Genomic DNA, 22,171 nt, shown 5'->3' with positions numbered 1-22,171 from the left:
ACAAGTGAGTCATTGAGCACTGTCGAAAGGGCTGAATTGCCTAGAGAGCTTGCGAGAAGTAAAAGAGCGAGAGAGGGGTTAGAATGGAGGCCGGGTACTCCGGCTCGTCCACTCCAACGCTCAAGTCAATCTCTAGCGAAAGAGGTGAGAAGATGAACTGCAGTAGGCTAATGGAAGTGGATGTGTGCGAATATGTATACATACCTCTGTCCTCTCACGGACTGCTTTAGTAACACAATGGGTTGGGATGTCATATTGGTGGTAAAGAAAGTGTCTCATCACCGTATTGGAAGGTCCCATCACCCATGTTCGGTATGCTTTGTCGGTCAAACCACTCCACGTGTCTTGATAGACCATGCGCTGCTCTGATAATCCACGTGTATCAGTTAGGGTAATCAAGCTAGAGGTGAAGGGGTGTTAGATCAGAGTGAAGGTGAGTCTGAGGGGTGAGGGTGCTGGTGTTGGGGTCGGAGAAAACCTCGAACACGAGACCTAGATTAGAAGAAGCTGACTAAATTACAAGAAAAGGAAATTAGAAAGCTTTAAATAGCTAAAGACTTACAAACTTAAGACTTCTCAGAGTAGAACTTGTACCGGAACTCGGTGTGTGTTCTGCAATGAGCTATCTAGAGGGTTATATAGAAATGAGAAAGAGAAGGATAGAGATGAGCTGAGTGCACATGTGGGCTTCATCATCACTCACGAGTATCCTTATCTGCTCCTCTTTCTTATCCCTTTACAAGCTTTACAACACATCCTATAAGCTTTACAGCTAAGGCTAGATTCTCTTTCATTTGGACGGCTCCCCGAGGCTCAGTCCATGTGAATTCGAATCTACTTTAATTATTAAAGCAAAATCTACTTTGGATTTTCTGGGCTCACCACGCTCTGTTGTCTCATGGTGGTGTGTCCACCATGTGCTGGATGGTGTCCTGTAGTTGCAGAAAAGTATTGAATAAAGATGTCTTTACAGCTGTAACGCTGGGTAAGGCATCTTTAAAGTAAAGTCCTTTTGAGTGCTCGCCTCGGATGCTGAAATCTGCTTCTTTGATATCATGGATAAGCTTGAGCTCGAGGATATTGTGGATGAGCTGGTCTGCAACGGTCTTTTCAATGTCGGCAAGGTGTCTTCTGGCATCTTCTTCATGGGTAGTGCATACCCATGGGCCGCGGCTACAGGAGATTTCTTTGTATTGAGCCAGAAAGTGATAAGGTTCTCCAGATATGAAGCTGCCTTGCTGCTGGGCTTGGCCTGAAGCTGCTGAATTGCTTCCTCCCATTGCTGAATAATTAACTCGTCTTCGTTTGACAGGGTCCATGGACCTGAAATGAAAGAAACCAAACGAGATAGTGTGTCAGCTAAGGTGTTGTCCTTACCTTCTATGTGCTGGAAGGTAACAGGAATGCCCAATCCAGTAATAAAGTCCGTGAATGCTATCCATCGGACTCGCGAAGGCTTGTTTTGTGCGGTTTTATTAAAGAAGCTTATAATTGCTTGGCAGTCGGTACGAATGAGAAGCTCCTCTTTATCAAGATAATATATCTTGAAACTATTCATGCAATTCATAATAGCATGAATCTCCGCATCAATGGTGGATTTTAATGGGGAAAACTTGCCACTTGCATAAGCGCTTATTAATTCTGCTGTTTTTGGATCATACTTCTGAGGCTTCCATTTTAAAACCCCTCCCCATCCTTCCATACAACCATCTGATTCAATAATAACATAGCAATTTGTTGGAGGTATTGCTAAGTCCAGGAGGTCTTTGATCATAGTTTTTATCTTGTCAACAAGAGCCCAATCCTGAGAATTCATGCGCTTCTCCCCATTTGGTGATGTTTTGGAATATAAAGGACCAAGAATTTTTCCCAGATTAGGGATATATGAACGAGCATAATTTAAGATCCCAAGCCAAGATCTTAATCCTTTGGTAGTTTGCAACTCTTCTTTGCTGAAATTGGCTACCTTTGAAATAATATGTGACTGGAGTTTAATTTTTGAATTTCCAATAGTCGCTCCCAGAAACTCTATATTAGAGCTGCCAATTTTCATCTTTGTTGGGCTTAATATTAGCCCATTCTTCTTGCATATTTTTAGAAGAACCTTCAGATGTTCCCGATGCTCCTCTTCAGTCTCTGAATAGACAAGAATATCATCAATATAAACAGCTATGAAATCCTCAGTTCCTTTAAAACAATTATCCATTTTTCGCTGAAATATTGCAGGAGCATTTTTGAGTCCGAAGGGCATTACGAGCCATTCAAAAAGCCCGTCAGGAACCCAGAAGGCCGTCCATGGTACCGAATCAGGATCCATGGCTACTTGGTGGAACCCACTTTTGAGGTCAAACATGGAAAAGATCTTACTTCTTCCAACTCTATGTATGATAGTATTAATACCTGGAAGACTGTATTGGTCCTTGTGGGTATTATCATTCAATCTCTTATAATTGAAGACCATCCTTTCTTTTCCTTTTGATTCCTTTCCCGTTTTTGGGTCCACAGTAGTACCTGAGTAAACAATGATTGCAGTAGTTCTATGACGACTATTGCTGGGTCTTATTACCTTCAAATCTAGCAGGGACTTAATATGCTTTCGGAAAGAATCTTGCATTTGGGGAGTAACATGCTTGAGAGGTCGATCTTCAATAATTAGATCTGGATTTTTGATTTCCAGTTTGCAAGTTACCATATTAGACTCCCAATACTTCATTGGATTATCTCCAATATAGCCTGTATCAGTTAACTCAGTAATCAAATCTTGGAGGTACTGCCCAGGTTGCCATAGACATACCTGTTCCTGAATCTGATTGTATTCCTCTTCTTCCAGCTCCAATTCTTCAATAATGGGGGCTGCAGGAACAATCTGTTGAGTATGTATGGTTGTAACATTTTTATAGAATGTTACCTCGTTTCCTTCAATGCGAACTCCTCCATGCATAGCTCTGATGAAATTGCATCCTAAAATCATTGTGATATTCCCTCCCAATGTTAATGGAAAAGCGTAAGTATAGGGTATTCTGAACTGATGTTCCCCTATCTTCATATTTCCGTATTTCAACTTCTTGTTGGCCGTTGTCTTGGAGTTTATACCACTGAAATTAACAACAAAGGTATTATCTTCAATAGCCAGAGGAGGTATGGATACCTGATCGATGCAGCAAGTAGTGGCTCCAGTATCCAAGATGACATTTACTTTGAAGCTATCAACCCCTGGAATAAAAAGCTCAACAACCAAGTTAAAGAGGCCATTAGTTTTTGGTCTTGGTTGTTCCGCCTTTTCAATAGAAAATACCTTTTCCCTTCCTGAGTCAATTAGAACATGTGCTTCTTCTTCATAAACATCTTCATCTTCCTCAGGATTTTCAGGGTTGATGGATTCTTTCTCTAATCTTCTTAGTAAATCTCTGTTCTCTAATTCCAGACGGTCAATCTTAAAATGAAGTTCTTCATTTTCAGTGCATACTTCAAGTGTATTAGCACTGTTGATTCTTATAAGCTCTTCTTTCTCAGCAGCAAATTCCTTTTTGACTGTTTCCATCTGAATTTCTGCTAATAGTTTGATACTGGCAATTTCTTGCTTTAATCTTTCAATCTCAGCTGCTGACCATGCTATATAATTTTGCTGTTCTTGCATCAATGTATTTGGAGAAAAGGGAATCGGGACTGACCTTTCTATGGGTATGCTCATGTCAAAATAGTTCCTTGTGCACATGCCACATGAAGTTATATGGCAAATACTACAATGCATTCGGTGCTTTTGCATTGTTTCCCTTTTGCAGCACGTACATCTCTGGTACAAGGCAGTTATTTCTCCATTAATCTCCCATATATGATTACAGTCATGCTGAGCTTTTGGTATCTTTACCATAGGTTGCCACTCTTCTGTCTTTCCTATCATATAAGAATTTGTTTGTTCTATAAAAACAAATAGGAATTCTTGATTAAGAACAGTGTTCACCTGGTGGTCTTCCCCTTCAGATATACTGAATATTGCATCAGAGATTTCATCTCCTTCTTGTACAGATAGTATCTCATAGTCATCGGGGATTTCTAATCCCTCAAATAAAGCCACTCTCTTTGTATTTTTGAATTCTTTAGGGCAATCTCGTGCAAAATGACCTTCTTCTCCACAGAGGAAACATTTGCACTTCTTGTTTCGCAGTAGATGCTTCTTTTTCTCTACCCTTGTATGCGTCTGATGTGGTTTGCCCTTGTAAGTGGTGGACTTTCTGAGTCCATATTTCTTCTTTGGGTCCTTATAATATCCAGGAATAGGCATTTGATTGCAGAAGGATAAATCTTTCAAAGATCTACTAAAGGCCGCCTTCTTGCATTCCTCCTCTAGATATTTATAAGTAAATATAACTCTAGGATGGACGCCCATAGTATTACCTTGATATTTTTCTTCAAAAGCTGCTTTAATACGGCGACCCAATTCGCCAGGAAGTTTAAGCCAGAATTTTTCAGATAACTCTGGTCAAGTAAACAATCTTCCTGTTTTTGAGGCCAGGTGCATATAATCAGTCAGAAATGGAATAATATCTTTTACCTGTTGACAGCTTAGTCTTTCCAAATCTCTATATGCCCTATCCTGCATGTCAGTTGATCCCTGGAATGGATCTTCAAGTAAAAATACTCTTCTTATTTGGGAAATAATATTCTGCGTACCATTTCTTCCGTCGCTAGAATTGATTAACTCCTGATACTCATTTGGATAAGCCATTCGCCATTGTATCCAGGTTAATCTTTCCGTTTCTCCCAATAAGTTCTCGATATAGTCAGCCTTGTCCTGAGTATCTGTGAAATTTTGCAAGACAACTATATTTTTAGTAACTGCTTCCCATCTTAAGAAAACATCTTCTATTCTATGCAATTGCGGTGGGAGCGTCAGAATTGCCCCTGTTTGTTGATGGGCTGTAGGTAGATTCCACCATTCATTCTGATCATTATGCTTGAATTTTGTCTTCATTGTAGGTGGAGCTGCCATACTTACAGGTTCATCTTTAGGAGCTCGATTTGGCGGGTATCCAACAGGATTCATAGTTGTATCAGCAGGCGGTCTGTATGCAGATTCTGCTTGAGAATAAATTTGTTCTTGCAGCTGTTGCAACTGTGGGTAATCAGAAACTCAATCTGTAGATTTTGTAAGAACACTATTACTAGTGCCTGCAGCTATTACTTCTTCTCCATCACCTTCCGCGAAGGGATTAGTAAATTCCTCATTAGATGAAGAATGAAATTTATCTGGTGAAGGCATGTCCTGCAAAGCTAAATATTGCAGGTAATCAAGATAATCATTATCATCTGTATCAGTCTGTACCTCAGTGAACATGCATAAAAATTGTCCTGTATTTGATGACTGATGAGAGGTTTGGGATGAGGACGGCATAGCATCTAATTCTGCTTGTAGCTGTCGTCGATAATCCCTGGATGTCCGTAATTGTTTTCGTGTAATAGCAAAACTCCTTTCCATTGATGGTGGTGCATCTATTAAATTGAGGTATGCTTCTTCCTCATAGTATCTATGCTGCTCAATTGCATACTGTCTAGCTTGCTTTTGTAATGCCAACAGTTGTTCTTCGGATAAGGGTTGATAGCCTGAAACCCGCTTGACTGGTTGCTCAACCTCTTTTCCTTTTTGTGCTTTAATCTCAGGATAGGTTGCAACGTATTCATCATATCCGGCTGCGCATTCTTTATCACTGCAACAGTAATGACAACCCTGGCAAAAAGGATTAGCTTTGTTACTAGAGCAAACCTGAGGGTCTTGAGGTGCTTGATTTCTTGTTGTTAATCCGAAACCAGATGCTCCTCTTTCTGTTGAGCTTAATAACTCAACTTCCCTTACTATTGGTGTAGCAATTTGCTCAATAATCAGTTGAGCAATGCATTCTTGCTTATTGAGAAATATGTCGTCATTAGTTATGTTATAAGCCATCACTTTAACTTCTCCTCGATAATCCGAATCAATGACGCCTCCCATAATAATAATACCTCTAAGGGCGGTACTTGATCTGGGAGTTATCCTTGCATATGTATTTTGTGGAATTTGGATACAAATGCCTGTTTGTAATAAAGATCTACCAAGAGCAGGTATATCTTGAGCATGAGTAATAGAAATGTCATACCCTGCAGCTCCTGGTGTTCGCCTAACAGGAAGTTGTGCAAGCGAATGTATTCTTTTGACAATCAATTCAGGACCTCTTTCTTCTTCCACAAGTACTGTAATTGTATGGCTTGTCAACTCTTCCTCATCTGATTGTATTTCTTCATCCCTTGAATTAAACTTGGGTAGGGATGATGAGGTCGCCACTTGATATTGATCAAACTGTAGTGAAACACTGTCATCAAGCATATTTCTGGTATTTACCTCTGTAGGTTGCATTGGTATATTCACAGTTGATTGCCTTATAACCCAGTTATGTCCTAAGACATCTCTGGTGTTATAACTTCTTCCGGGAAGGGCTCGTACACCATGGCTTGCCAGATAGTCTACCACATTCTGAATTTCATAGGCAAAACCCACATTAGGTGTATTAGATAGTCTACCTACCAGTCCCCGAGTGATGAGTAAGTTAGCTTCTCCATTTCGCCAATTCTCATATCCTCGTGTAAGTATTGATACCTGTATATTTCTGTAAAAATCAGAAATTGTAAGCATAGTATCAGGTATCACATAAACCAATTGACTTCCATGTGTCAAGTCAATTTCCATTGTTGCGAAGATGGCTTGATCACCTTGCCACCTATTATCTCTAAAAACAACCAATGCTAGTGTGCCTTCTTCCTGTCTGTGTAAGATTTGAACTCTTACTTGTATTACTCCCATATGGAGAAAACGCATACCACTTCTCTGAAGTTGGTTGAAGCTTTCGGGTTGTATAAAAGCTCTCTTCTTCCAGGTATTTATATGCGAAGAGAACCCTTGGGTGCACTCCTATTGTATTCCCTTGATACTTCTCTTCGAATGCTGCTATAATTCTTCTTCCTAGATCTCCTGGTAGTTTAAGCCAGAACTTCTCAGATAATTCTGCTCCTGTGAATAATCTCCCCGTTTTTGCTGCCAAATTCATATAGTCATTCATGAAAGGAAGAATATCTTTAATATTAGAACATGTTATTCGTTCAAGGTCTCTGTAAGCATTATCCTGCATGTCAGTGGAACCTTGAAAAGGATCTTCTAATATAAATACCCTTCGTATATGGGATAAGATATTCTGAGTGTCATTCCTTCCTTCCGCTGAGTTTACCAACTCCTGATATTCTTCGGGGTAGGTCATTCGCCATTGGATCCACGTTAGTCTTTCTGCTTCTGCCAGGAGGTTTTCAATAAAGTCGCCCTTATCTTGATTATCTGTAAAATTCTGCAAGACAACTACATTCTTAGTTATACCTTCCCAGCGTAGAAATACATCTTCTATTTTACCCAGTTGTGTTGGTAAAGTTAGAATGACGCCAGTTTGTTGATGTGCAGATGGTAGATTCCACCATTCAGATGTATCACGTCCTTTAAAAGTCTTTCCTTTTCCTGGTTCAATTGGGGGCACTATGCTGACCGGTTCTACCTTTGTTCTCCCTGTTGGAGGATATCCCACAGGGTTCATTGTTGTATCCATAGGAGGTCGATACTGTGATACAACCTCTGTGGAGCGGTCAGGTGCATAGAGGGAGGAGAGGCGGTCGATTGAGGCCGTAGACGATGATAGAGCGTGAGGGAAGAGGAGCTCGCATGAGAAAAAAGGGAGATCTCGTGATACCCATCTTTTTCTTCAACTTTGCAACGCATCAAAACCATTTACGGTGAAGGCATGCTTGCTAGAAGCTCACCTTAGATAACTGGTGTTTCATATCAATTTTACCATCAACCTTAATTCAACAATTTAAAACCCTAAGCCACCACTCCAATACAGAGGGCGATGGAAACTATATCAACTAGAAACATGAGAAGTTCACCCTCACCAATCAATCAATGGTCGGAACATATAGCTCAAACATAATCCCTTATGAAAATCCAAGATATCCATCTTAGAGAATCTGCAATGCGAGATCTTTGAAGAGGGTATTTCTCCAAATATTCTCAAATCTCCACCAAGTCGAGATTGGGATATTGGCCGTGATTTCTATTTTTTTAAATATTAAAATGGGTTGTGCAACTCACGGCTGCAGCATAGTGCGTCTGCCTAGCACATGTGCGTGGGTGGGCTAACAGTAGGGGTCCCCCTTGTACTGTAGCTTTCTCTTTAATTTTTTTAAAATTCAATGTATTTATCAACATTTGCGTTGATTTTCAATTGACCAACGTTGCAAAATGGAAAAGTTTGTGAACGTTGCCAACATTTCATTTTTGAAAAGTCAGGCAATGTTCATTTTTTATATATACGTCATTTTTTCATTACTAAAATTTTATCAATTTCAACTTATTTCATACATCTTTCTATCAAAATTTTGGAGAGAAATAGATAAAAATTTCGGCCATTACTTTAGAAATTTATTGAACTCTCTAAATATCAATGAAAATTCAAGTGGAGAAAATTCTCGAGCGTCCTCAATTTCCATTTCCCGGACAACACGCATATAATTTCCAACCTTGTCCTTACCCACCACCATATTATCATAATTTTTAAAATTATCCAATTTTTTCAAGTAGTAGCCCTCGAGCTCCGTTTTATACATGTACTCGGAATATTGGCAGAATAGCCAATATTTCATGCAAACTCCATCTCATAACAATATTAATATTAAATTAATTATATTGAATAATTGTCAAAAGATGTAGATAAACATTAAGTAAAAAAATTTTACGGATAATTTATAGATGAAATATATTAAATTGAAGAATTGAAAAATATAATTAATTTTATTTAAATGTAAAATTAGATATTAATTAATAAAATGACAATGGGACTTATAAATATTTGGTTGGTGAGGAGATCTTTGATTGTGGAATTTGAGATATTTAAGAGTAAGATTTTTTATGGATGAACTTATAAATTTTGTTGTTTGTGGAATATTTGATTGTGAAATTTGGGATATTTGCGGAGATATTTGATTGATAATGTGGGCATAGGGACCACAAATATTTGGAAGAAGTATTTGCTCTATTGTGGATGCTCTTAGTGAATCCATGGACTAGAAAAGACATGACATGACATAGGTACAGTGGAAAGAATATGTCATGGTGTATCCCTCACTTTCAAAGATGAACACGGACGTGTGAGTGTTTCATATCTTGTGATTGGATGGTTGAGTTGACACCATGATCAGATTTATAGGATTTATAGGTAGTTTCATCAATCCTGGATCATTATTATTATTTTTATTTATTTTATGTTGGTCTGTGAGTGTAAGAGCATCCATAATAAAGCAAATATTTCTCTCAAATATTTGTGGTCAGAGTCCACATCATCAATCAAATATCCACTCCTCAAATATCTTAAATTCCAAGATCAAATATCCCACAAATCAAATATTTATGGATTCCACCAATCAAATATTTTACTCTCAAATATCCCGAATTTCACAATCAAATATCTCACCAATCAAATATTCTACAAACCAAATATTTATAGGTTCCACCCATCAAATATCTCAAATTGCACAATTAAATATCTCACCAACCAAATATTTATTGGTGTCACTGTCATTGTATTAATTTACATCTAATTTTACATTTAAATAAAATTAATTATATTTTTCAATTCTTCAATTTAATATATTTCATATATAAATTGTCCATAAAATTTTTTTACTTAATATTTATCTACATATTTTAACAATTATTCAATATAATTATTTTAATATTAATATTTTCATGAGATGGAGCTTGCGTGAAATATTGACTACTCTGCCAATATTACGAGGGGCATATATAAAACAGAGCTTGAGGGTAGCTACTCGAAAATTTAGATAACTTTGGAAATTTTGATAATATGGTGGTGGGTATAGAAAAGGTTGGATATTATGTGGATGTTGTGTGAGAAATGGAAATTGAGGATGTTGTAGATTAGGACGAACTCGAATATTTTCTTTATTTGAATTCTCATCAATATTTGGAGAATTCAACAAATCCCTAAAATAATGACCAAAATTTATATCTATTTCTCTCTAATTTTTGATAGAAAGATGGATGAAATAAGGTGAAATTGATGAAATTTTGGTAATGAAAAAATGATGTATATATAGAAAAAAAATGAACATTTTGAAACATTGTCAACGTTCACAAACTTTTCCATTTGACAACGTTGGCCAATTAAAATTCAATGCAAATGTTAATAAATACATTGAATTTAAAAAAACATTAAAGAGAAAGTTGCAGCACGGGTGAGTCCCTACTGTCGTCCCACCCACGCATGTTGTGCTGCAGCTAAGCTGCACAACCCATTTTAATTTATTTTTTAAAAAAAAAAATGGCCCGGTGATTTCTAATATCCCAATCTCCACCACTACCATTGGAAGGGGGTGGAGTTTTGGGATTTGGGGATATTTGGAGAAATAATTTCTCCAAATATCCCCCATTGTTGATACTCTAAGGTGTGCAAACACTATGGGATTGTTGCTTCCAACTTGCCATTATGAGGTAACCATGTAGTAGGGTCACTGTTCAGATTGTCTAGCAACTTTGGAAAAGAATGAATTAAAACAGTCATCTTTTTATCATCTAAAATTTTGTTTTCTAGTTCGTTAGATGACAAAACTATGTGATGCATGTCTTTCTTTCAAGGAACAAAAAAATTCCTTTTGCTTATCTTGCTAAATTTTGTTGAACATCCCAATAGTGTAAATTCCTTTTGCTTATCTTGCTAAATTTTGTTGAACATCCCAATAGTGTGTAATAATAGAGATTTGGGACACCTGAATTGAGCATCTGTTTTAGGTTAATTATGCACAAATTATCATGTTAAGTTGGCTGATTTTCAACTTTTAAAATAACAGGTTGAAGTACCTCCTAGTACAAAGGCATCGAATTGGCTTTGCTGTCAAAATAAGGATCTTTTGGTGTATCCTCAGTTTTATCTCACAACTACATCATCTACTGTTGAGATGAAAAGACCACTGGAAGTTTGCGGGATTGGTGTTGCAGTCATTGTCCATGGTTTTTTGTTCACCCCACAAGGTTCAAGTCTGATATCAAGGCAAGTTTTTCTACTACCTGTTTATTTGCATTATTATGGGATTTTATGCGTACATTACTTTAATGTGACTCTGGGTCTTGATAATTATAAGTGAAGGATCAGGTTCGCTTACTGAAATAGTGATTCTTTACTTGTTAGGATTTATTTCTCTTAAATGTGCATAAAAAAAGTAATCATAGGGACTATACCTCAGTGTACATGCTGCTGCAATAATCTGTCCTTAATATGTGCTACTTCAATGTGTTGGTGCAGCGGGTCGGCAAGAGGGGAGGGGTGAATTGCCTGAAAAATAAAAAATACCCTCCTCGATCTTTTCAACTCTATGAATGCAACAATAATAAAAGAAAACAAAAAAGAAGACTCAGCAGTTGACTTGGTTACAACTTGAGTGGTTGTTAATCCAAGGCGGTTGAACGGCTCACTAAGAATCTCCTTCTTTTAAGGCGGAGAAGCATTTTACACACTAAAAGCTCTTAAGCGTTGCTAGGAAGTTAGTACAAGAGTTGATTTTTTATTTCCTAGCTCCAGGGGTCATTATATAGCTCTTAAAAATTCTATCTCGAGTGTTGAGGGTGCCTTCAAAGGGGTTGAGGGCGCCTCCAAGGGAATAAGCGGATAAAACTTTATCCGCTTGCCAACGGCCAAATTGACCCGGCCGAGGGCACCCTCAAGGGCATTGAGGGCGCCTTTACTGTTGTTGAGGGCGCCCTCAAAGCTGTTGAGGGCGCCCTCAAAGCTGTTGAGGGCGCCCTCAATCCGAAATAGGACTCACCCGAACCCAATTTCCGGCATTCTCCTCGAGCAAGGTTACGCCCCGGCTTCTCGTCCCTCGAACTCGTCCACCGGTGTACTCTTCCGCAGTTTTTTCGTCCTTCGGATGCACCGAGCCCGTCGGCTCTCTTCCCGTGTTGTCCTTCTCGCTAGCTGCGTCTTCTGCTCGACTTCCTGCGCTCCTAAGCTCCTACACACTTAGACACAGGGATCAATAACAAACAAAACCTAACCTAACTTGGTTGATTACATCAAAACCACCACGGGATTTAACAATCTCCTCCTTTTTTATGTGCATCAACCCAAGTTCAAGTTAGAGTAAAAATAGACAAGTAGTAATTTAAAGAAATTACTAAACTAACATTTTAAGCATAAAGATTGCAATAATAGAATTTGCAACACTAAGTAAAATTGAAAAAAAAAAAATATATATTAACTCCCCCTAAACTTGTACCTATTCCTCCCCCTTTGATCACAACAAAAAAAAAGGGGGTAACTTTTAAAAAGAAATTATATTTAAAACATTTTCAAAATAAATTCTTAAGTTAACAAAGAAAGTTTCAAATGATAGCATTAAATTTCTAAGTTTGAAATAATATTTATAGCATCAAATTTTCAACTGATTGACAAAAGTTTAACAACATTATCTTAATTATATGTTTATCAGTTTGTCAATTAAATATTCAATTCGATAATCGGCTTCCAGGTTGTGGCGAGACACTAGGTCTTCTTGGTTATTGGATTATCAACCACTTCTTGACAAAGTCTTTTAAGGAATATAAATATTTAATTTCTCTGAAAACCTAAACATAAGTGAATTATTAATCTAAATAAGACTTGGAACCCAATATAGGTTCCTTTCTACTGGGTTAATCAAAAATTTAGGAGGAATATATCCTTTGGGAATCTTTCTAAGTTGTCCCTGATGTTTCCTAATATGTCAGTTTAATTTTTCATAAATCTTAAGTTTTGATTTTTGATAGTTGTTAGGTTTTAAGCATGCATCAGTTTTCATATTTTGAATTTGCATTTTCAAATTATCATTTTCTGTTTGCAAATTATCTAACAGTATTTTTAAATCAGCAATTTCTTTTTCTTATTTTACTAAGTCTTTTGTGAGAACTTTGATAAAATGAAAAGACTATTTCAGGTTTAGAGTACGTACTTCACTTATCTCTATGTTTGATGCTCCCCCTTCATCGCAGCTTTCTTCTGATGATTCTCCCCCTTCATCTATGCTCATCTCTGAGCTGATTTCTTTTTCAATATGATGGTTGGCCATCAGTGCTAATCCTGAGAAGGCTTCGACTTCAGATTCAGAGGATGACGAATCTGACCACGTGGCCTTCAGGGTATTGTACTTGGAGGATGTTGGCTTGTACTTTCCTTTCGCCTTTTCGTTGTTCTTTTTCTTTATTTTTGGGTAGTCATCCTTGATGTGCCCTTCTTCATTGCAATTGTAGCATCGGACCGTCCTTCTGTTGCGTTGATACTTTTTCGAATGCGATCTAAATTTATTAGTCTTAATAAACTTATTGAACTTCCTTACCAATAGCGCCGTTTCGGTTTCATCGATTGATGCTTCAGAGTCGAGATCGTCCATCTTGGCTTGTAGGGCAATATTAAGATTTGACTTTTCTATTTGTTTAGGTTCTGCGATTCAAGACTCGTGAAGTTCGAAAATAAAAAATAAATTTTCTAGCGTACTTACCTCAAAGTCCTTAGAGATGTAGTATGCATCTACTAAGGACGTCCATTCTAACGTTCTCGGGAAGGCGTTGAGCGCATACCGAATCGAATCTCGGTTTGTTACCGATTCTCCAAGGTTGTTCAGTTGAGTTATTAGTTCTTTGATTCTCGCTTGGAGTTGCGCTACCTTCTCTTCATTATTTATTTGGAGATTTGTAAGCTGAGTCCGGAGGATGTTCCGCCTTGCTAACTTCGCTTCTGAGGTGTCTTCGTGGAGCTCCAAGAGATCTTTGGCGAAGTCGTAGCTTCCGATCCGACTTACATCCTGGGGCGATAGAACGCTGGGTAGATGGAACTCTACCTTTCCGTTGGCTATGAAATCGGCTTACTCCTTCTTCGTCCATTGGTACTCTTCTTTATCTTTTGGAACTACAAAACCATATTTCATTGTTAATAAAATGTCGAAATCCGTTTTAAAAAATACCTCCATTCGGCGTTTCCATGTAGCGAAGTCTCCGTCAAATTTCGGGGGGTGAATACTTGCACCGACCACCGTCTTGATCTTTACTGTTTCAGACAGCGGTTAGTCCTTCTGAGGCTATTTGGCTCTGATACCATTTGTTGGTGCAGCGGGCCGGCAAGAGGGGAGGGGTGAATTGCCTGAAAAATAAAAAATACCCTCCTCGATCTTTTCAACTCTATGAATGCAACAATAATAAAAGAAAACAGAAAAGAAGACTCAGCAGTTGACTTGGTTACAACCTGGGTGGTTGTTAATCCAAGGCGGTTGAACAGCTCACTAAGAATCTCCTTCTTTGAAGGCGGAGAAGTCTTTTACACACTGAAAGCTCTTAAGCGTTGCTAGGAAGGTAGTACTGTTGGATCGCAGCGGCCGGCTAGAAGGGGGTTGAATAGCTTGCAAAATAAATAAAACCCTTCTCGACTTTTCTTAAACTAACACTTGCATAAAATAGATAAGCAATAAATTAAAACAGAAAAGAAAGAAGAGGTGAAGAACGTTTTACTTGTTACAACCGGGGAGGTTGTTAATCCAAGGAAAGTGTAGCACTAAATACTCCTTCAGGCGGAGAAGCCTCTTATAGCAGTGAAGCGCAAAAACAAAGAAGCTAAACTTTAAAGAAGCACACAAGTGTTGGAATTACGATTCTTGAGTTGATTCAAAGCTTCTGGACCAAGGCTGTATTTATAGCCTTGGTCGGAACGCCCCGAAGGGATTTCGGGCGCCCTGGGGGATAAAACTTTATCCCCAACGAAACTGATCGCGCTTGACGCGATCCGGTCAAAAGTCCACTTCCGGGCGCCCGGAATGGATCCAGGCGCCAGACCACTTAAGTCAACCAGGTTGACTTTCTGGTCCAAGCCTTCTGCTCCGGTGATGCTCGCCTCAGTCCGGGTCTTTCGTTCCGGCTCCGCTTGCTTGGGTTATTTCTGTCATCCGGAATAGGGCTCACCCGAACCTAACTTCTGGTCTTCTCGAGCAGGCTTCCGTTCCGGCTTCTCATCCCTCGGAATCGTCGCGTGTTTCCTTCTCGTCCGCCAGCGTATCGGTCGCACCTCGTGTCGGCCTTCTCGCTAGCTGCGTCTCTTGCTCCCCGAGCATTCTTCCGCTCTGGCTTCTCGTCCCTCGAAACCATCACACGCTTCCTTCTCGTCCGCCGATGTTCTCTGCCGCAGCGCCTCGTCCCTCGGACGCACCGCGTGTCGTCCTTCTCTCTAGCTGCATCTTCCGCTCGACTACCTGTGCTCCTAAGCTCCTGCACACTTAGATACAAGGTTAAAAACACACAGGACCTAACTTAACTTGTTGATCACACCAAAACAACCTTGGGGTTCCAACAAGTACAAGAGATGATTTTTTATTTCCTAGCTCCAGGGGCCATTATATAGCTCTTGGAAATTCTATCTCGAGTGTTGAGGGCGCCTTCAAAGGGGTTGAGGGCGCCTCCAAGGGGATAAGCAGATAAAACTTTATCCGCTTGCCAACGGCTAAATTGACCAGGCCGAGGGCACCCTCAAGGGCATTGAGGGCGCCTTTACTGTTGTTGAGGGCGCCCTCAAAGCTGTTGAGGGCGCCAGCTTTGAGGGCGCCCTCAATCCGATGAGGGCGGAGGTGCCCCCAACGACTGTTGAGGGCGCCTCCAGCTGCTTTTCCAGCATTTCTTCATCTTCACTTTAGCTTCCGAAGTTCCGATTGCTTGGGTGATTGCGGCCAACCGAAATAGGACTCACCCGAACCCAATTTCCGGCCTTCTCCTCGAGCAGGCTTCCGTCCCGGCTTCTCGTCCCTTGAACGTCATGCACGTTCTTCTCGTCCACCGGTGTACTATTCCGCAGCTCTTTCGTCCTTCGGACGCACCGAACCCGTCGGTTCTCTTCCCATACCGTCCTTCTCGCTAGCTGCGTCTTCTGCTCAACTTCCTGCGCTCCTAAACTCCTGCACACTTAGACACAGGGATCAATAACAAACAGGACTTAACCTAACTTGGTTGATCACATCAAAACCACCACGGGGTCCAACACAATGTGTGCTACATCTTAGTTTGGCATTTTTTATGCGCAGCCAATGGTTTTTAATCAACAGTATGATTCCTATTACTTTGACAAAAATATATGTTTGTTAATTCTCTGCAGGTTGTAACAAAGTAATGTAGTAAGGTGTGAACATAAAAAAGAGATATTTTATGTTGTGTAATTGATGCCTTGAAGCTATAATTTTTTTATTCTCAAAATGTATGTGTGGGTCAGTGTGCTTTATGCATAACTTACAAGTTTTGGAAGTATGTAAATGATTGTATTCCATGTAGAAGTTGTAGCATAATAATGTAGTGGCACAATTGATTATCTGCAGATATCTTTCAATTGATTCACCCCTGATAAGAGCTTATGGGTTCCTAGGTAATTATATTGATGGTTCATTGTTGGTGGAGATGCTCAGTTCATATTTCCTCTGTATTCCACAGGTGAAATTACTTGCATTTAGCTAGCTCATCATTAACTAGAATTTTTATGTATTTCAGAAATTTTCCAATCTTTGAAGAATGTAACATGATTAAAATGTTATTCCATTTTTTTACATCCTATCTCACATATGTAAGTTGGCATATTTAGCCACAAGTTTCAGGTTTTGGATTATTGTTCTGTGATTTTGTATGTGGATATTGAAGAGTTTTTTTAGACAAATTGTGTAACATTGGAACAATTCAAAGCTATTGCAATCTTGTTCAATTGCCAAAAAATGACTACTACAACTGCTCTGGTTTGTCACCAGTAATTGGTAAAAATTGAGGCTAACCACTTTATTCTTGGTTATTACATCTCGAGTTCTACATGTTAAGATGGTGCCAACTCTGAGTACCAATTGCTAAGAATAAGATATTTTTACATTACCATTTGTTAAAAACACAAGAACACCTACATTTCTTGGATAAGAAACATAGTGATCATGAAGAAGAAAAAGCTAAAAACACCGGAGAACACAAGATAGAGCAACAAGCTTTCATACATCGATGACTTCATGGAGTAATTGGTGTTTAATCTTCTATAAGTTCTAACAATCCACAGCTTCAAGAAGATTAGATACCAAGTATGTCTGTTACAACATTTAGGTTGGCTTACGCCTGATAGTACTGGAGAACACAAGATAGAGCAACAAGCTTTCATACATCGATGACTTCATGGAGTAATTGGTGTTTAATCTTCTATAAGTTCTAACAATCCACAGCTTCAAGAAGACTAGATACCAAGTATGTCTGTTACAACATTTAGGTTGACTTACGCCTGATAGTACTGGAGACATAGCGCTAATGTTGATTAGTATTTGATAGGGTTGATTGAGTATTTGGTAGGGTCAACAGAACACTAGATTTCCTCTACCATTTGAATGAAATTACATCTCATAGATGGTTTGAATTGGCAAGTTATTATTTGATCATGGAATGACCAATAATTAGTGTATTTCAAAGTTTTTGTTTCAGCGAAATGACTCTTTTTCCTCTTCTACCAATTTCAATTCCACTGATTGTGGTTGTTTACAGTTTGTGGTTGAAGAACATATGGGTTGTTCCATTTTGGCAGCTACCCTGGTTTGGGATGATCATATGTTATATACATTTGCTGATGCAATTAATGCCTTTGAGATCAATGTTCACCAGGTAGTTTTCATAAAATGTTCTTGTATTTTTACATTGATCATCTCCAAATATTATTAATGCCAAGAAATTAACATATCAAATTGCATTCCTTGGAAGTATCATGCAACAAATTTTTTCTGCTTAAAGTAAGGCCAGCTTGTCTAACCATTTTAGCAATTAGTTTTACATAAGCTAGTCTTCTCCTTTCATTTAAACACGTCATCTTCCTTAGGGCCATCTTGTCCTTAGCTTTTGCCCATCAATGTTATCTCCTAAAATCAACTATTATTGAGCTTTCTGGTCAATTATATCTAGAAACATCAATGTCAACCACGGAGTAATGGACACATCTTAATCATCTCTGTTACTACTTGAACAATCATTTCTCTTTTCTTTCTCTGTTTGGTATGCCATGCCCTAGGTAAATCCTCTGTATGGTAGGCATAACCCACAGGTGTGTAACCTTAAAATAAGCAACTGCCAATTAGTAGTAGTGTCACAATTGAAAATAATATAACTACTTATATCAGGTAAACATATCAGTTCATAAATATCTAGTGTAACTAACTAGAAAATCAATATAAATAAGGCTCAATAATAAATCGATATCAACAACATGAATGCAACAATGATCTACCAGCAAAAGCAACAATGATCTACCAGCAAAAACAACAATACAATTTTTGCAACATCTCCACTACCATAAAAAACCATCTAAATATCCGCAGCCATGCAACTAATATGGGGAGGAAGAGGGAAGTTGTTGGTGGGGGCACGATCTAATAGCATCAACTGGCATTTAATTTTCCTGCACCATTTGATCTTCTCCTGTTTTCTAACTCATTCTTGCTAAGCCAATATGTAACTCATGTGTATCTTTGTTTTCTCTTGGATCTGACCATTTGTAGAGAGGAAATAAAATCATATAAGTTTATATATTTACACAAGAGAAGCAAAAGACGGCATATAAGAGGAAAATGTTTTTAATATATTGTTTCTTTTGGATGGCTACTGATCTCAAATGATTTTAAGGAAAGATTGAGTTATCTTTTTAGCCGGTCACACCTAGTGGTATATAGCTTGGTTGTTGATGTTGTTGTTGTATTATTGAGTTATCCTTTTAGTGGACTTGGCTGATTATGGCAAGAAAGAGGACTAGATAGAGATTTGGCCATTGTGAATGGACAAAAAGTAATGACTGTTTCTATCTTTCAAGATATATTCTAGAGAACTCAGAGAATTTTCAATTAGATTTGTTGAAAGAAGTATGATGCCAAATTTTAAGTCTAAAATATGTTGCTTTTATATTGTTTAACTTGTTATGGACCCACTGTTTAGTATCTTGCATGAGAAAAATTGTCCTTCAAGTTTCAAGTTTTATGCCCAATATTTATTGTATTTCTCTTTGTTTTTCCTTGCAGATGAGATACTATATTCCTCAAGTTAGTACCATCGACAAATTATGGATGAACCATGCTGACAAGAAGTCACCTTTGGTTGGGAAGAAAGATATACAAATGGTATCTATAATTTATATGTTCTGTACTGCTTAATATTCTAGTCAACTTCTTCCCTACAATTTTAGTGTAGAAATCAACTTTTCTTATGTGCTTGCTTTGAACCTTATAGTGGCTGCGTGAATCCTATATTGAGCAATGAAACTAGCTAAGCATAATCGATACTTGTTGTCAGGTCTTTGTATCACAGAATTCCTTCCTTCCAAGAACTAATAAGCTAACCAGTTTGGTTACTTTTTCTGTTGGTTGCAACTTCTGACTGAATAAGTCCATCCTTTCTTCATCAAATTACATAAATTACACAAAAATTGGTTTAGCAGGTTATAAAAAAAACTATTCTAAGACTAAACTATGTAGGATGAATGTAAGCTTGATTTTGAACATTGCCAATAAATGATTGATTGAAAGTCCTATCATTGCTAAACTGAAGTTAGAAAATCTAGATAATGAATTAGATCAATGTTTCTTTGTGATGTATGAAAATAGGAAGAGTATGGAATGCCAATGTTGCCCGCACCAAAATTCCATTCTACCCAATATGCCACTGCTGCTTTCCTCATTCCAATATACTCCTGATTCAATTAATTCCATGGAAAGAGTGACAAGGCAGAATCAGGGATTTTTTCGTATCCCAGATCTAAGGTTATACACTTACCTGTTTAGTCAAAGGTATGCCATGCAAGCTAGTGCTGCTTATGTTGCATACCTATTAATAAGAAATGATCATTATCTTTCATTGTATCCATTTCATGGAAACATATTAATAATTTTTATAATATTATGAATCCCATATACAGAAGCCCAACATGATTTACATATGGTGTTAAATTTCTGAGCACCCTCTAAATTTCTAGCCTATCTTTTTATTTGTGATAAAGATTTGATGTGGGAGAAAGTAACCACCATCTATAAAAGCTTTGAATGTAGCCTAGATGTCCCCAGGGCGTAGCACAGACAGTGGGTGCATGGCATCTCTGACGTAATGGTCAGGGGTCGATTTTTAATAACTGATGACCTGGAGTTTACCCCACCATGCGCCTGACGCCTATGTACCTGTATGTACCTCCCTCCATATCCGAGGGACCGGCACTGGGGAGACCGTTAATGTAGTGGATCTACATTTTTGAATGTAGCCTAAATGATGGTCATGTGTATGGGCAGAAGGAGAAATCCCTAAGCCAATGGCTTATGGATCACAATATAAGGTCCGCATCAACACGGTTAGGACATATAGCAACATGAAGCTTGTGCCTTTTCTTAGGACCTATTATTGGCCTGCTATGGTATTAGAAGGATCTTTTGGTTGCCTTTAATAGAGTCCACCATTGGCCTCTAACATTATCTTCTTGACCAAGCTGCTTTTCGGAATAGCAAGAAAGACAAAAGGAGGCAGTGCCTTTTAGTCTTCTCTCCTCGGGTAGCCAAGCCAAACACCTCAACCAAATCTCATCCACCTCAGTTGACTAACATCAACCCTAATCTTGCTTCATACTACCTTGCTTTATTCTTTACTGTCACTTCCACTTCAAATAGAGTATCCCTGCTTTGGGTGAGCTGACCTTTTGCATAAACCCAAGAACTTCTACCATATGCAAACAAAGTCCACCTCAGACTCGGACCTAATCCCCTAGAGGTCACATCTACCTTGATTGAAGTGCATCCCACCTTTGATGGAACTCAATAGCCTCTTAAAGCACCTTGATCAGAGTGTTTCCACCTCGGGCATGATCAAGCACACTCGTGGCCACCTCAACCAAACATCAGTCCACCTCGAGTAACTGTACCAGCCCTCTTTATTCAGTATTGGCTGAACTCAACTATTACTTCTTGGCTACAACCCCACTTAGTGTTCTGAGCTAGATTAGTATAAAATACATTTGATGGGTTGTATTTTATCTGTTATAATCATACCATAACATATTTAATGCCATCTATGGAAAAAATAGTCAACATGGAGTGAAAAATTGAAGAAAAGAGGATAATGCGTAAGCTTGAATCTCCAAAATCTCTAAGACAAAGGATAATGATTCAAAACAATAAAAAAAAACCTATTCATTTAAATTAAAAAAGCCTTTTTATTTGAGCACTGGTATAGATGAGGATGACATCATCAAGGAGATTTGGGAACTATGAACAAGAAACGATATCTGGATTTTGTCTTGACAAGGGAAGGAAAAGGAGAAGTTGATGCCTTCGAAACCCTAGACAACAATAAAGGACCTTTAAGGAGCTGTGACTTAGAGGAGGACCAATCTGATGAGCCTTTGAAGGAGGCAATAAAGGAGCAGGAACTCGAGTTTGGGGATATGATATTCAAGAATAATATGTACGTACAAAACTTTCAAGTATCTAGACACATAATGGGACCACTAATTGCTAAGATCACATTCAAGCTTTAAATTTTGAATGTCGCCATATGGGATGTTCAATGCCCTTGTCTATATGGTTTTTCATATGACCCTCGAAGGTGTGCAATTCTAAAGCATTTCATGTTTGGAGAGCTCAGAGGTAGGACTTACTGACATAAGCCTATTTCATCTGTAGATGTTGCATGGCTCGTACTGTTAATACACTACACCTCTCTAAATTGGTTATAAGGTTTATTGATGTTGTCCTCTAGGTAGATAGTTCTGACTCCAAGCATTCCAATTTCCCCTTTGGCTTCAAATTTTTGATATTTGTGCCATAGTGGATAATGTCATGTTGATCAAGTTGACCAAGATGAAGCCACAAAGGGCCAAAAAGCTAAAGAGGCAGAAAGCTGAGGAAGGGCTTTTATAAGTGCCTATTGATTCTTCACTATCAATTATTGTATATAATCAACTTCTAGTGGGTAAGATTTTCTTATTTTGTAAATGGGACAAATTAAAGCTCCTTTTGTCTCATGTAAAGTACTTTCACTGGGGTA

General features: G+C 38.4%; 1 protein-coding gene across 6 annotated transcripts in view; it reads left to right on the top strand.

Annotated features, from left to right (window-relative positions):
* LOC122017478 (protein PHYLLO, chloroplastic-like) overlaps window positions 1-22,171 on the top strand; it is a 46,749-nt gene that overhangs the window by 6,244 nt on the left and 18,334 nt on the right. For 3 of the 6 annotated variants that reach the window (XM_042575105.1, XM_042575104.1, XM_042575110.1), the window contains exons 3-6: window positions 10,936-11,135; window positions 16,465-16,576; window positions 17,651-17,767; window positions 19,168-19,266. In XM_042575105.1, coding sequence (XP_042431039.1) covers window positions 10,936-11,135; window positions 16,465-16,576; window positions 17,651-17,767; window positions 19,168-19,266 — 528 coding nt within the window. Of the gene's footprint in view, window positions 1-5,032; window positions 5,504-5,658; window positions 5,776-10,935; window positions 11,136-16,464; window positions 16,577-17,650; window positions 17,768-19,167; window positions 19,267-22,171 lie in introns of those variants that run through there. The other 3 variants (XM_042575106.1, XM_042575107.1, XM_042575108.1) reach the window with 3 other exon arrangements.

This window comes from Zingiber officinale, chromosome 8B, assembly GCF_018446385.1.
Source record: "Zingiber officinale cultivar Zhangliang chromosome 8B, Zo_v1.1, whole genome shotgun sequence".
NCBI classification, from domain to species: Eukaryota; Viridiplantae; Streptophyta; class Magnoliopsida; order Zingiberales; family Zingiberaceae; genus Zingiber; species Zingiber officinale.
Note: the sequence above shows the minus strand (reverse complement) of the source record. Positions and strands in the feature narration are given on the sequence as shown.